Raw genomic sequence first — 12,937 nt, 5'->3', positions numbered from 1 at the left:
ATGTCCGGGACGGACATGACTTCTTCTAACGCTAGAAGACCACGGGAATACACCCGGGACCGGATCATGTCGTGAAAGAATTAATATTCAGAGTTACACAAAATTAACTTTGAGCAATCCTAAACGATTATCGAGTTTTATACAAAAAAAAATTAAAGCAAAAAGATAATTAACAGGAGCGGATTAAGATTATGAGGTGTTATAAAAATATTAATTATGAAAAACTTTCACTATAGCTAAGAATATATAAATTAATTTAATAAATGTAAGTTTTTTTTTTCATAGAACTCACATTCTCAATGACTTCATCTATATATTTTTTATAGCTCTCACATTCGCAATGACTTCATCTATATAAAGCGTACAAATTCAATTGCAACGTTGCTAAATCTAACTTTCTGAAAAAGGCAATCCTATTAGGAAAATACATAAATCTTGGAGCAATATCCTCTCACACCATAACTCTTGGAGCAATATCCTTCCACACCATTAATTCTTTAAAGTGTAATTATGTAGTCAATTATATCCATGTATATAGGAGTAATTCTCTTCTCATTAGCTGTCTTTAATTTTGTATTTAAAGACATGCAAAGAATGAAATAATCATGTTGAACCATTGTGACTTCTAGTTCCTCAAGTATGAGAATTTTCAGTTTTATATTGCTTGCAATGCTAGGGATCGTATTTAAATGCTTACAAAAAGAACTCATCATCATTTTTGGGGAAATTGATTAATCAAGATGAGATAATGTGGTGTTGTTTAGAACTGTAAGAACAAAAAATTTGTAATTATTTGAGTGTTTGGAAAAATCTGATCATTTAGAAAAGATAATGTATAAAATGAAATTTATTGCATATCAGTCCACTGCCTCATTATATGGCCCAACTTTGACAAGGTTCTTGCGCAGCATAGGCCAACCGTGAGAAAAAGTGATGTAGAGGGAAAGCAATAAAACACACAGTAAACTCTCAAAGAAAAAAAATGTAATTTGTGAATGATTTAGACGTTTACAAGGGTAACATTCTAAAAGGATAAACTTGGCAAGGTAGCCAATTTTTAAGTAAACTCTCAAATAAAAAAAATGTAATTTCTGAATGATTTGCCAATTTTTAAAATTACGAATTTAAAACAGAAAACTGAAATTGAGTGCATAAAATCTTCGCGTGTTTCAAACTATAGAAGGGAAGTACTTAAGATTGACAAAAAAAAAGGGAAGTACTTAAGATTGACACAATTGGAGCAAAATCTTCATTGATGATATTAGAGCCTTAAATTAAGAAATTTAGCTAATACATTAAATGAAAATGGGAATCATTTAGTTACATCTCAAATTTAGTTCAAAAATGATTATTTAAATTAATTCTTAAATTATTAATCAATCTACAATTAGCTTTGCATGTTTAAAAAAATATTTTTTAATGAAAAAAGTTTTATTTTGTTTTTCTTTTAACTCTTATGTATTTTCTAAATAAATATGGACAGCTTATGGTGGTTTTGCACAATCTTAAATTATGATTTTAAAAATTGTGACGTATCTTTTTCGTATTTTCTAAATACACCCTTACAACGTGTGTTCTTTCTACGTTTTGACGTGCAAATGCATGTGTGATGTGTGTTTTATCTTTTTAAAAACTTTTTTATATATTCTTTTTAAAAACTTTATATTTTACAGGCCCGTATTCTCTATTCGCTCAGGCCCACAAATTATCAAGATTTTCGAAGACGGCCTTGTCAAAAAATGACCTCTATAAATTTTATATAAGCACTAGAAAAAGAGTACAACATACAAAAACAACAATACCATAACTCTATAAATTGTGTCATCATGAGCGTTGTTTGTTAATATTATCCATGTCTAGGTAGCAACCAATGAATACCTTAAGTTTATGCCCCGTTGAAGAGTATTCATCACACTTGCGCCTCAAGATCTCATCTAGGGATGAGCATATCGGTATCCGATATCGAACCGATACCGATACCGCCTAATACCGATCCCGAATTTCACCCAAACTAGGTACCGATACCGATACCGAAACATGTCGGTTAGGTATCAGTACGGTACGGTATCGGTATTATACCGTATTTTGAGGGTCGGTATCGGTATAATACCGATACCGTACCGTACCGATACCGAAAACGCCAAAAAGTGGATACCGATCGGGATACGATCGGGATCGGGATCGGTACGAGATCGGTACGGAATCGGTATTCGGTGGCATATGCTCATCCCTAATCTCATTAATATCTAAAAGATTCTATACTATTCTAATTAGTTTAGTTACAATTCAAGTTATATATTACTAACAATTATACATTTTTCAGGGAACCAAAACAAGAAAATAAAAGCCGGCTATCCTTCAACTCAAATTAATTTAATAAATGTAAGTTTATTTTTTTTATGGCTCCCACATTCTCAATGACTTCATCTATATATTTTATTATAGCTCTCACATTCTCAATGACTATAAAGCGTACAAATTCAGTTGCAACGTTGCTAAAGCTAACTTTTTGAAAGAGGCAATCCTATTAGGAAAATACATAAGTCTTAGAGCAATATCCTCCCACACCATAACTTTTGGAGCAATATCCTCCCACACAGTGGCGGATCCAGCCGGAGAAATCACTGGGTTCCTTTTTCCAAATCATACAAGGTTTACACTACAAAAAAACGTTTTTTTCCAAATCATACAAGATTTACACTACAAAAAATCGTTTTTTTCCGAAAAGACTGGGTTCCTGGGAACCCGGTCTTTACCTCTAAATCCGCCCCTGCTCCCACACCATTAATTCTTTAAAATGTAATTATGTAGTCAATTATATCCATGTATAGAGGAGTAATTCTCTCCTCATTAGTTGTCTATTTAAAGGCATGTAAAGAATCAAGTTGAACCATTCTGACTTCTAGTTCCTCAAGTATGAGAATTTTCAGTTTTATACTACTTGCAATGCTGGCGGTCGGCCATGGAGATACTGATAGAAAGGTAACAGTATCCATCATTGTCATTTTTTTATAGTTTGGCATGCTAATTTCCTTCCAGAAACATTGGATTTGTTTCTAACTTATGCTTTCAATGTGGTAGCATTACATAGTCTACATGGGACAACACTCGCACCCGAGCTCAGAGTCTGTCATCTCGGCTAACCATGACATGCTTGCATCGGTTCTCGAAAGGCAAGCTAGTTTATATATAGGACTAAAACTATAGACATTCGTTTGATTCGTTATATTCACACAACTATATCTTCTTAGTCCCATCTGAATATATATTCAAATGGGACCTCGAACAAAACCCTTATGAAACCGTTTCTTTATTTTGCAGTTATAGTGGAGCAAAAGAAGCAACAATCCACCATTATACTAAAAGTTTTAGAGGCTTCTCGGCAATGCTTACACCTGATCAAGCAATAAAACTTTCAGGTGATCACCTTACTACAAGAAAACAGATTAAAAGTAAACTAGCTTCTTTTGTGGCCCGTAGATTTAGGTTCTAATCTACAACTTTAGTGACACAAATCTAGAAAAAAAATCCAGCCTATTTCTTTATTGGTTGGATGAGACAAGTTATAGAACAAGATAAGAAAGCATGCATGATGTGCTACGTTTATATTCATATAGATTAAAGGTGTAAACATGCCAAACGGTTCATGATATAGTAAAAATGGCTGGCATAAAACATGAATCAAGCTAAGCTTAAACATGGTTGAGCTTAAATTAGACTTCGTTTGATAAATGATAGCAAGCGCAGCTTGACTAAAGTTCGTGAACCTAAACACACACATACTTTATACAAATATTATTTTATATAAATAACAGTGAATATTATTGGTTATATAATTATGATAAAACAATTAATTAATATATATTATATATTATGTTATATATATCGTACAATATGACTTAAGCGCGTCACAATTGTTATCGTTTTTTAACGGATTACAGTCTGGTTTGTGTGGCAGAAAATGAAGATGTTGTTTCGGTCTTCGAGAGCAGGATGAATCGATTGCATACAACCAATTCATGGAAATTTTTAGGAATAGATTCTATTATTATCGGTGTCATTGATTCAGGTACTTGCTACAAATGCTGGTTTCTTATAAATCCACAAGCTCATGTTTAGTGTCTTAATGAAAAACAATACTTGATTTAGGTGTATGGCCAGAGTCACAAAGCTACAATGACTATGGATTAGGGCCTGTGCCGACGAGATTCAAGGGAGAATGTGTGTCGGGGCAGAATTTCACACGCTACAACTGCAACAGGTAATCGATGTGACGCTTGTCTTTGTATGCCGAGTTTCACGTTCAGATTTACACTAGTAAAAGTTTAACCATCTTATTTGGGGGGTTTTAGTCGCTAAAAATTTGTTAAAGCTGTTACTCTTTCTACGGTCGTCGCTAAAGGGACTTGTCCTGTCTATTGTGACACATTTGTGAGCTTTTCTATCGAGGTGAATTAAAACCCATTAGGCATTATTATGTAAGCATTATTACAATAACAACCAGAAATTAAAAAATATGTATTAGTTAAGCACTTACGGTTAATTGCTACAGCTACCTATTTGTCACAAGTCATCCTTTACAACACTTTTTTGTCACTATATTTGTTTTGCGTAATGTGATGTATTTGTGCTCAGAGCCATGAGATCTTAGTTGCCGATTTTGTCTATTTCAATTGGTGTTTTTCAGGAAACTTATAGGAGCCCGATACTACTCCAAAGGATTCGAAGCGGTAAATGGTCCTCTTGAGAGTTTTAACCAAACTTTTTTCAGATCAGCACGAGATAGTGAAGGCCATGGGACACACACATCGTCTATTATTGTTGGATCAAAAGTTTCCAATGTTAGCCTGTACGGGCTAGGCTCAGGCACCGCAAGAGGGGGCGTGCCAAGCGCTAGACTGTCTGTATACAAACCTTGTTGGTTCGAAGAATGTACAGATGCCGACATTCTTGCAGCATTTAGCGACGCTATTCATGATGGTGTCGATATTATTTCCTTGTCTCTTGGTCAAGGCCCTCCCCAACAAATTTACTTTGAAGAAGCAATTTCTATTGGTTCATTTCACGCGTTTCAGAAAGGTATTGTTGTAAGTGCATCGGCTGGTAACAGCTTCTTTGCAGAAACAGCTACGAATGTGGCTCCATGGATCCTCACCGTCGGTGCTAGCACCGTCGATCGTGAGTTTCCGTCGTACCTACTTCTTGGGAATCTTAAACAGCTGAAGGCTTTCGGGGTAAACACAAAGCCAGATCAAGGGAAACGGTATAGTTTAATATACGGGGCCGATGCTGCAGCGTCAAGAATTCCCTCTAGAAATGCAAGGTATTTTAAAAAAGCTGACGCATAGCGGAAGCAGAAATAATAATAAATAGACTACTCTTAGGAAAATCGATATAAAAAATGAATGATTAAACCATTATGTCAAGTTCTCTTTTATAGGGTAAAATTGACGGCCTAAGTATTGAAATGGCTTCTTATAAATTGTCACTAAAATAGCAACAAAATGTACCCAACTGAATTTGAAGATAAGCATGACATCTATTGTGGTTTTTCAACCTAAATAAATTGCCACTAAAATAGCAACAAAATGTACCAAAGATATCACTATTTGTAGCGTGTGACATAGCGACGCTTATTTTCCGAACTAAACAAATATTTGTTGTTTTATCTCCTCTAGTTTCTGCAAGAAAAATACATTGGATTCAAACTCAATCAAGGGGAGAATCGTGGTATGTATTCTCGAGAAGCTTGGTGACGATATGAATGAGAAGTTGACTGCAGTAGAAGAAGGCGGTGGTGTCGGGATGATCCTCGTCGATCCCCTTGCGAAATACACATTGCGTCAGTCAGTAATTCAAAGCGTTTTAATCGGGGAAGCCGAAGCTGAGGAGCTTTATAAGTACATGACAACCGAAAAGTAAGTCACTAAATCATGAATACATTCTCTAGACAATTAATGGGTTAAAAACATAATTATCGTCTGACCGAAATAGTTTCATCGTAATTCTAGGAATCCAACGGCTAGGATCTCCCTAACGGTAACAAATGTCGGGATTAAACCAGCACCAGCGATGGCGGTCTTCTCCTCCAAGGGACCAAACGTTATAACTCCCGACATCATTAAAGTCGGTATCTTTCCAATATGTATTATTTTACCACATGAAACTCTGAATTCTAATTCGTGCAACGAAAATGAATGCAGCCGGATATAACCGCACCAGGAGTGAACATTTTGGCCGCATGGTCTCCAGTATCGACAGCAGACAGCATCAACTATAACATTCTCTCTGGCACCTCTATGTCGTGTCCACATGTATCTGCGGTGGTTGCACTATTGAAATCGGTTCATCCTTATTGGAGCCCAGCCGCGATAAAGTCTGCAATAATGACAACAGGTTAGCCCTTTGCTTAGTAGGTTGGACAAAAAATGTTGTTTCTTAGGCCTCATTTGCGACCAAAAATCGGTCACAGTTAATTTTGTGACCTACTATAGTTGAAAATGTACTAGTTAATCTCTTAGTAAGTTAGACAGGCTGTTTCCTTTGATGCCCTGTTATGTAACTACCGTTGCAACCAGGGATATTCAAAAACTGTCAAAACTGAGTAACGTGTCACAACTGAAGTAAGCCGGCCGGTTTAAGATTCTAATGATTCGGTTTTCACGGTTCGAAGGTCTAAAGGTTTGGTTCAGCTTGAAGCTTGGAACCAACCATGTAAATCCAACCGACTGTCTGACTAACCAGATATTATCAATTTTCTTACAGCAACCATCGCTGATAACACCCGAAATTTCATAAGAAACGACGATTCTTCAAATGCGATGCCTTTTGATTACGGATCAGGACACATAAATCCAGCTGCAGCAATAGATCCCGGGCTCATTTATGATTATGACACCAACAATCTCATCGATTTTCTTTGCAGCTATGGGGCAAGCGTTGCACAACTCAAGAACTTGACCGGAACACCGGTTTACTGCAAGAATCCTCCCATACCCTCCTATAACTTCAACTATCCTTCTATCGGTGTTTTTAATATGTCTGGAAATGTATCGGTTTACAGGACTGTTACATATGTCGGTGAAGGCCCAACTGTTTATTATTCAAAACTACAAGCAATTACAGGAGTAAGAAGTTCGGTTTATCCTAATGTCCTTAGGTTTTCGAAATCAGGGGAGAAGTTGACTTACAGGATCGATTTCGTGCCTTATAAGAGAAGCAATGGCAGCTTCGAGTTTGGATCATTGACATGGAGAAATGATGTTCACATGGTTAGGAGTCCTATTGCGGTTAATGTGGCTTCGGTTTGATACATATGAAGTCACATTTGTAATTTATTTTTATTGTACTTGGGATCTTCTGAACATCTATATTTCCTTGTCCTTGTATGTAAATGCCAACATTCTTGGGAATGGAAATATAAAAAGAAATTCATATTTAGACCAAGCGTATGGTCCTCGAAGTAGAAACATTCTGGTGTTGCTGAGATTATTCAAGTGAAAATATAAGCCTTGAAGTATGTGTAGCTACATCTAATTTCTGATTTATTCAGAGGTTAATATAATAAACCTTGTTGCAACTTAAGTACTTTATTTGAAAGGGGAAATATTGGTAATACAAGTTAACAACTTGTTAGCTTGTAAGTATAACCATATATAGTTAGTACCTAACCTTCTAGTTGTTTAAAAGCCATGTTAAGTACCTTTCAAGTTGTGCTAATTAAGTACAAGAATCTGTTTTGGGACGGTTCTATTCTATGGGAGCAAACAAGTTAACTGGTTATTATTTACCTTATCGTGATGAGAGGTGTTAGAACTTATAGCACACACACAAATTGGTTTTCAAGTTGTGCTAATTAAGTACAAGAATCTGTTTTGGAACTTAAGGTGATGGAATGAGTTTCGCAGCATGTCCTGGTATAATTGATATACTCTATTATTATATCAATGTGGAACTTATGGTGATCTTTTAACTTAAGGTGATGGAATGAGTTTAGCAGTAATGGCAGCTTCGAGTTTTGATCATTGACATGGAGAAATGATGTTCATTTGGTTAGAAGTTCGATTGCTGTTAATGTAGTTTCGGTTTAATATCATAAAGTCAGTTTTGAAAATTTACATATATCTTACTTTGTATCTTCAAACTTAAAACTTTTTTTTTGGGGTGCATACAAGTTGTGTTGAGCCTGATCGAGCTAATGAGCGAGTCATCTCATTTATACTTCTCAAAATGCCTCCTAAAATGGTTTAGTTGACTCCTTGCGGATGCAAATGTAGATATGACAATAGGGCAATTGGATTTGAATCGTGTTCGTTTTACATATAGAATCCGGATGAAATTGGAATTCAGATTCTATTCCTTATCGTTTAGATTCCTGTAAAAAGAAAATTTTTGGTGAGAAGTGTGAGAAGACATAGGAATTGACATGTAGGCATCATGTTTTGGAATTTGGCATAATGTTTTGGAAAGAAAAACACAAAACATAATAATTTAAGACACAATGCAATGAATTCTACGTTTAAAACTTAAACATCATGCCAAGAACATCAGTGGCAGATCCAGTATTTTTTTTCCTATGGGTTCACTTTTTTCGGGTGGTCAAGTTTTCACAACCATACGTTATAATTTTCGGGCCGGGCCAGGTTGGGTATTTGAGTTAAAAATTGAAAACCACAAATCACAAGTAACAAATTCATATCAAAATCTATCTTCTATTGAGTATTTGAGTTAAAAATTGAAAGAAACTTCACCTGCCTACTTTGATGCTTAAGACCGTCGAGTAAATGAAGGGAGGACTCGAAATACATCAAAGCACTAGCTGCATTTGCACCCTCTGCCACCAACACCACCATCATCAACAAACACTTTTATAATGTAAAATTGCTCTAGAACAAGGTCCCAGACCAAAAAAAAAAAAAAAACCTAAAGTTGGTGAATTTAACATACCTAACTAAAAGATTAGCCTTCTTCCTATGGTGTTACTATAAAACCAGAACTTCATTCAGCAATATCTGGAATGAATTCACAATTTATGTATAAATATCACAAGACAAACTAGAGTAGCTGCATTACACTAAACCATCAAAACAATTTAGAACAAGTTAAAACATCAAAACAATTATATATCTATAAAAAAGCAGCTTAAAGTTGCGACTTAACCTGAAAGTATGGACGTATCGTTTCGACACATCACTTGAACAAAAAAAAAAACGCCTTAAATTTGCAAGTTACTACAAAACCGGAAAGTAACGGAGCCGGAAAATAACCGATGCACTGTTCCAACGCACCGATTGGAAAGATAAAATAAACAAAACGAGTAGCTGTCTCCTTTCATATCATCGCATTCTCTCCTAACAACAACCGTCAGATCCCTTCATATTTATATAAAAGCGGGATTACAACCGTGCTCATAACAACTCATCCACCACAACAAACAAAAGCAAAGTATCTCTCCTCTCACTCGCTGGAAAATAAGGATCCAAATCACATCACTTGGTTCGTGGTTCACAAGGCTGCAATTCAATTCGATTGACGGGGATTTCAATTGTATGTTGTCAGTGTAACGGAGCAACAAGAATGCGGGTTCGCTGACCACCGGGAAGAAGAAGAAGAAGAAGAAGAAGAAGAAGACCATGCTAGTGGTGGAGAGGGGTTGCCGGCCACAACCACGAAGGGAACGGAGTGTTGAAGCACCGATAGATACAGATCCGTAGATGAACATCGTAGATCTGATGATGTTTTATGTTGCAAATCAGCGCACATGGTTTCATCTCATGTGATGATTTTCTTTTCCTTTTTTTTATTTGTTTTAAAAGAATTATCATCTACTATAAATAATTTTTTTTTGTATTATAAAATTAAATTTTAATATCATTGTTGCTTTCATGCAAATAAATTATTTTGATTTTACTATGTGTTTTTATTAATTTATTAAAGTTAAATTGAATTCATAACTATTTTCTAAGAGCATTCATATCCATACCATCATTAAATTTTGTGTATGGAGTTTTTATAATATAAAAAGTATAAAAAGTAGTTGTGAGTGGAGAAGAGAGAAAGTGTTATTGTTTATCTGTATATTTGGGGGACACTGTTCACCCCTTATAATTTTTTAATATATTTTGAAAGTGGTTGTGAGGGAAGAGAGAGAAAAGATAATGATAAAGGTATAAAAAATATTATTAATTGAAAAGAAGATAGAAAATGCAGTGTTTTTTAGTTTAGGGTGAAAATATGATTGAATGGATATGAATCCTCTAAGTTGAACCTGACAACGAAAGTTATCCTTTTTAAACCGATTTGTGAAAATATTCATTTATATCATATTCAATGAGGGATATTGACTTTTTTATTTTTAACAACGCAGGGTTAGGGTCTCGCTAACCGGGTTAGTAGTTAATATGTAGTATCACCAAGTTAGTATTAAAATTTTCTCATGCCTAAATTTGAACCCAGGAGCTCAAAGAGAAGCAAAAATTCTCACCCCCCACTTGACCACGAGATCATTGATGATGTTAACTTTTGTTATGACAGTATGTTAAGATGTTATCTATATAGTGTGTTATTTTTGCCTACATTTTTATTTTTAGATAGATAATGATGTAGGTTATGTGAAATTGTGTCTCTTATGAATCTTTTTCAAGAAGGACCTTCGTGTCTATTAGCACATAACCTTCCGCACATAAACACATGTCGTGCCCCATCTTTTAATATGCTGCTTTTAACCGTCAATTGACGAATCTGTTTTAGGCGAAAATCACACATAAAAAATTTCCACCAAGTTCAGTTTTGTTGTCGGATTTATTATTTCTGTCGGAAGAATTAAAAATAAACCCCTTTTTAATGCAATTTGTGAATGGAATACTCATACTAATAAAATTACTTTCAACATCCTGTCGCAACGCGCGGGTTGGTGTCAACTTGTTTAGAACAATTTGGAACACTAGTAGAAAAAACAATCAAAAATCAATAGTTGATCATGAGAATGCATGGCTTTCACGAACAATGCGTGTACAACAGGATTGAAAACGACGTCAAAAAAATTGTTTTCGCTAATTTTGCATTCTAAGAAAAAACACTAACGTAATAAAATTTTATAAACAAAATAAAACAAAGTGTTAAAAAGTTGAAATTTTATAAAAAAATATTTCATTGTAAATTACAATTTGGTTTACTTTAGTGGTAATTAAATATCTACCATTTACAAAAAGGGGTAATTAAATATCTACCATTTACAAAATGTTGAAGTTTTTAATATGTATTTTATTAACTTTATGATTTTTTAATCATCAATGTCACAAGTTATGTCACATCTTCAAAAGTAACTATTTTACTTTCTTATGACAATCGAATACCGACCCATACCCTTATTTGGTTAGTCGGGTTCAGGTTGTTCAAGTTTCGATTTAAACAGTTTCGGATACATTGGGTATTTAGATTGTAAAAAAGCAAATGGGCTGCTATAAAGTAAAATCTGAACAATGTGTTATGCTGCTAAAAACAAACTATGTAAATCCAATTGGGATGTGCTACATAGTAAGTAAATCAAATCATGGAAACGTATCTGGCTTACATACATGATTCGACTAAAGAGTCTCCAGAAATTAAAGACATACCAGTCGTACGGGAGTTTGAAGATGTTTTTCCAGAAGATTTACCGGGGATACCACCCGAGTGCGAGGTGGAGTTTGGCATCGAATTAGTTCCAAGCGCAAAATCGGTAGCCAAAGCACCGTATCGATTAGCGCCATCAGAACTACAAGAATTGTTATCGCAATTGCAAGATCTTCTCGATAAAGGATTTATTCGGCCTAGCGTTTCTCCATGGGGAGCACCAGTATTATTCGTAAATAAGAAAGACTGAAGCATGCAAATGTGTATGTTGGGTCTAAAATTGAGACTGAAGCTTGCCAAATTGAAGATCACATCATGCATGATGTTGACGGTTCTAAGATGATGCAAGAGTTTGATAACATTAGCCTACGGGGGAATATTGTTGGATCAAATTAGAGAATGATGTTATTAATTAAGGCGACTTTTATTGGCGATTTTATTACTTGTATGATGTAGCGTGAGTTAGCGATGATAGTTATTATAGTTGTGCTTTTTAGTGATTTTACTAGGTTTTCCAAGCAAGAGGCGGCTTGCTTGGAAGACAAGGCTCAAGGGTCTATATATAGAGGACTACACCTCACTTGGAGGGTGTGCATTTGGGAGCCACCACCCCGGGGGAGCTCACCCGGGGTGGATGATTATTATGTATTCTCTTTATCAAATCAATGAAACTTTCCTTGTTCAATCCTTATTGTTCATATATCTTTCTAGTGTTTATTTGTTTGTTCTTGGCTCGAATCACCCGTCTCACTATTTTTCACCGAACCAAGACTGAAATCGGATCGTTACGGGACTATCATTTGGTATCAGAGCTAAATACCCCGGGGGAGCTCACCCGGGGTGGATTATCTTGTATGTTCTTATCCAATCAATGAAATATCTTTGTTTAAAAAATATTTTTTTTTTGAATGTAAACAACACCAATATTCATTCAAGAGCGAAAAGCTTGCCAAGGTTACAATGAGAGGGCTATATATAGTGTTCCTGACTAGCCTGGAATCTTATCTACACTAGGTCAGGAAGCTTAATTCTAGAGAATTACAAAATAAGCCCTTGTACAATCAAAATAGGTACAAACCATAACTAAAACTAATCCAGCACAAGTATCAACGATCTCAAAAGTTCTAACAGTGTATTGACTATTGAGTTAAATAAACTCACGGTAAAGAATCGATACCCGCTTCCGAGGATCGACAACTTGTTCGATCAGTTGCAAGGCGCAAGTTGGTTTTCAAAGATTGATTTAAGATTCGGGCTATCACCAGTTGAAGGTGAAAGATGAAGATATACCGAAAACGGCGTTTGGAACGCGTTATGGACATTA

At 35.3% G+C, this 12,937-nt stretch overlaps 1 protein-coding gene across 1 annotated transcript; it reads left to right on the top strand.

Moving 5' to 3' along the window:
• Positions 1 to 2,595: 2,595 nt before the first annotated feature.
• Positions 2,596 to 7,408, top strand: LOC110938252 (subtilisin-like serine-protease S). Its single transcript, XM_035988860.1, has 10 exons — positions 2,596 to 2,982; positions 3,082 to 3,173; positions 3,322 to 3,419; positions 3,905 to 4,069; positions 4,150 to 4,261; positions 4,688 to 5,323; positions 5,679 to 5,918; positions 6,012 to 6,126; positions 6,204 to 6,396; positions 6,766 to 7,408. The coding sequence occupies exons 1-10, from the start codon at positions 2,917 to 2,919 to the stop codon at positions 7,308 to 7,310; spliced, it is 2,262 nt and encodes a 753-aa protein (XP_035844753.1). The 5' UTR covers positions 2,596 to 2,916; the 3' UTR covers positions 7,311 to 7,408.
• Positions 7,409 to 12,937: the final 5,529 nt, after the last annotated feature.

This window comes from Helianthus annuus, chromosome 1 (assembly GCF_002127325.2).
Source record: "Helianthus annuus cultivar XRQ/B chromosome 1, HanXRQr2.0-SUNRISE, whole genome shotgun sequence".
NCBI lineage: Eukaryota > Viridiplantae > Streptophyta > Magnoliopsida > Asterales > Asteraceae > Helianthus > Helianthus annuus.
This window is presented reverse-complemented; position numbering and strand designations above follow the sequence as displayed.

What these genes read in the sequence shown, in the direction of transcription:
- LOC110938252 (XM_035988860.1), top strand. Translation starts at nt 2,917, where the DNA reads ATGAGAATTTTCAGTTTTATACTACTTGCAATGCTGGCGGTCGGCCAT. An exon ending in ATGGAGATACTGATAGAAAG is followed by an intron (nt 2,983 to 3,081) that starts GTAACAGTATCC and finishes TCAATGTGGTAG; the next exon opens with CATTACATAGTCTACATGGG. An exon ending in AAGTACATGACAACCGAAAA is followed by an intron (nt 5,919 to 6,011) that starts GTAAGTCACTAA and finishes TCGTAATTCTAG; the next exon opens with GAATCCAACGGCTAGGATCT.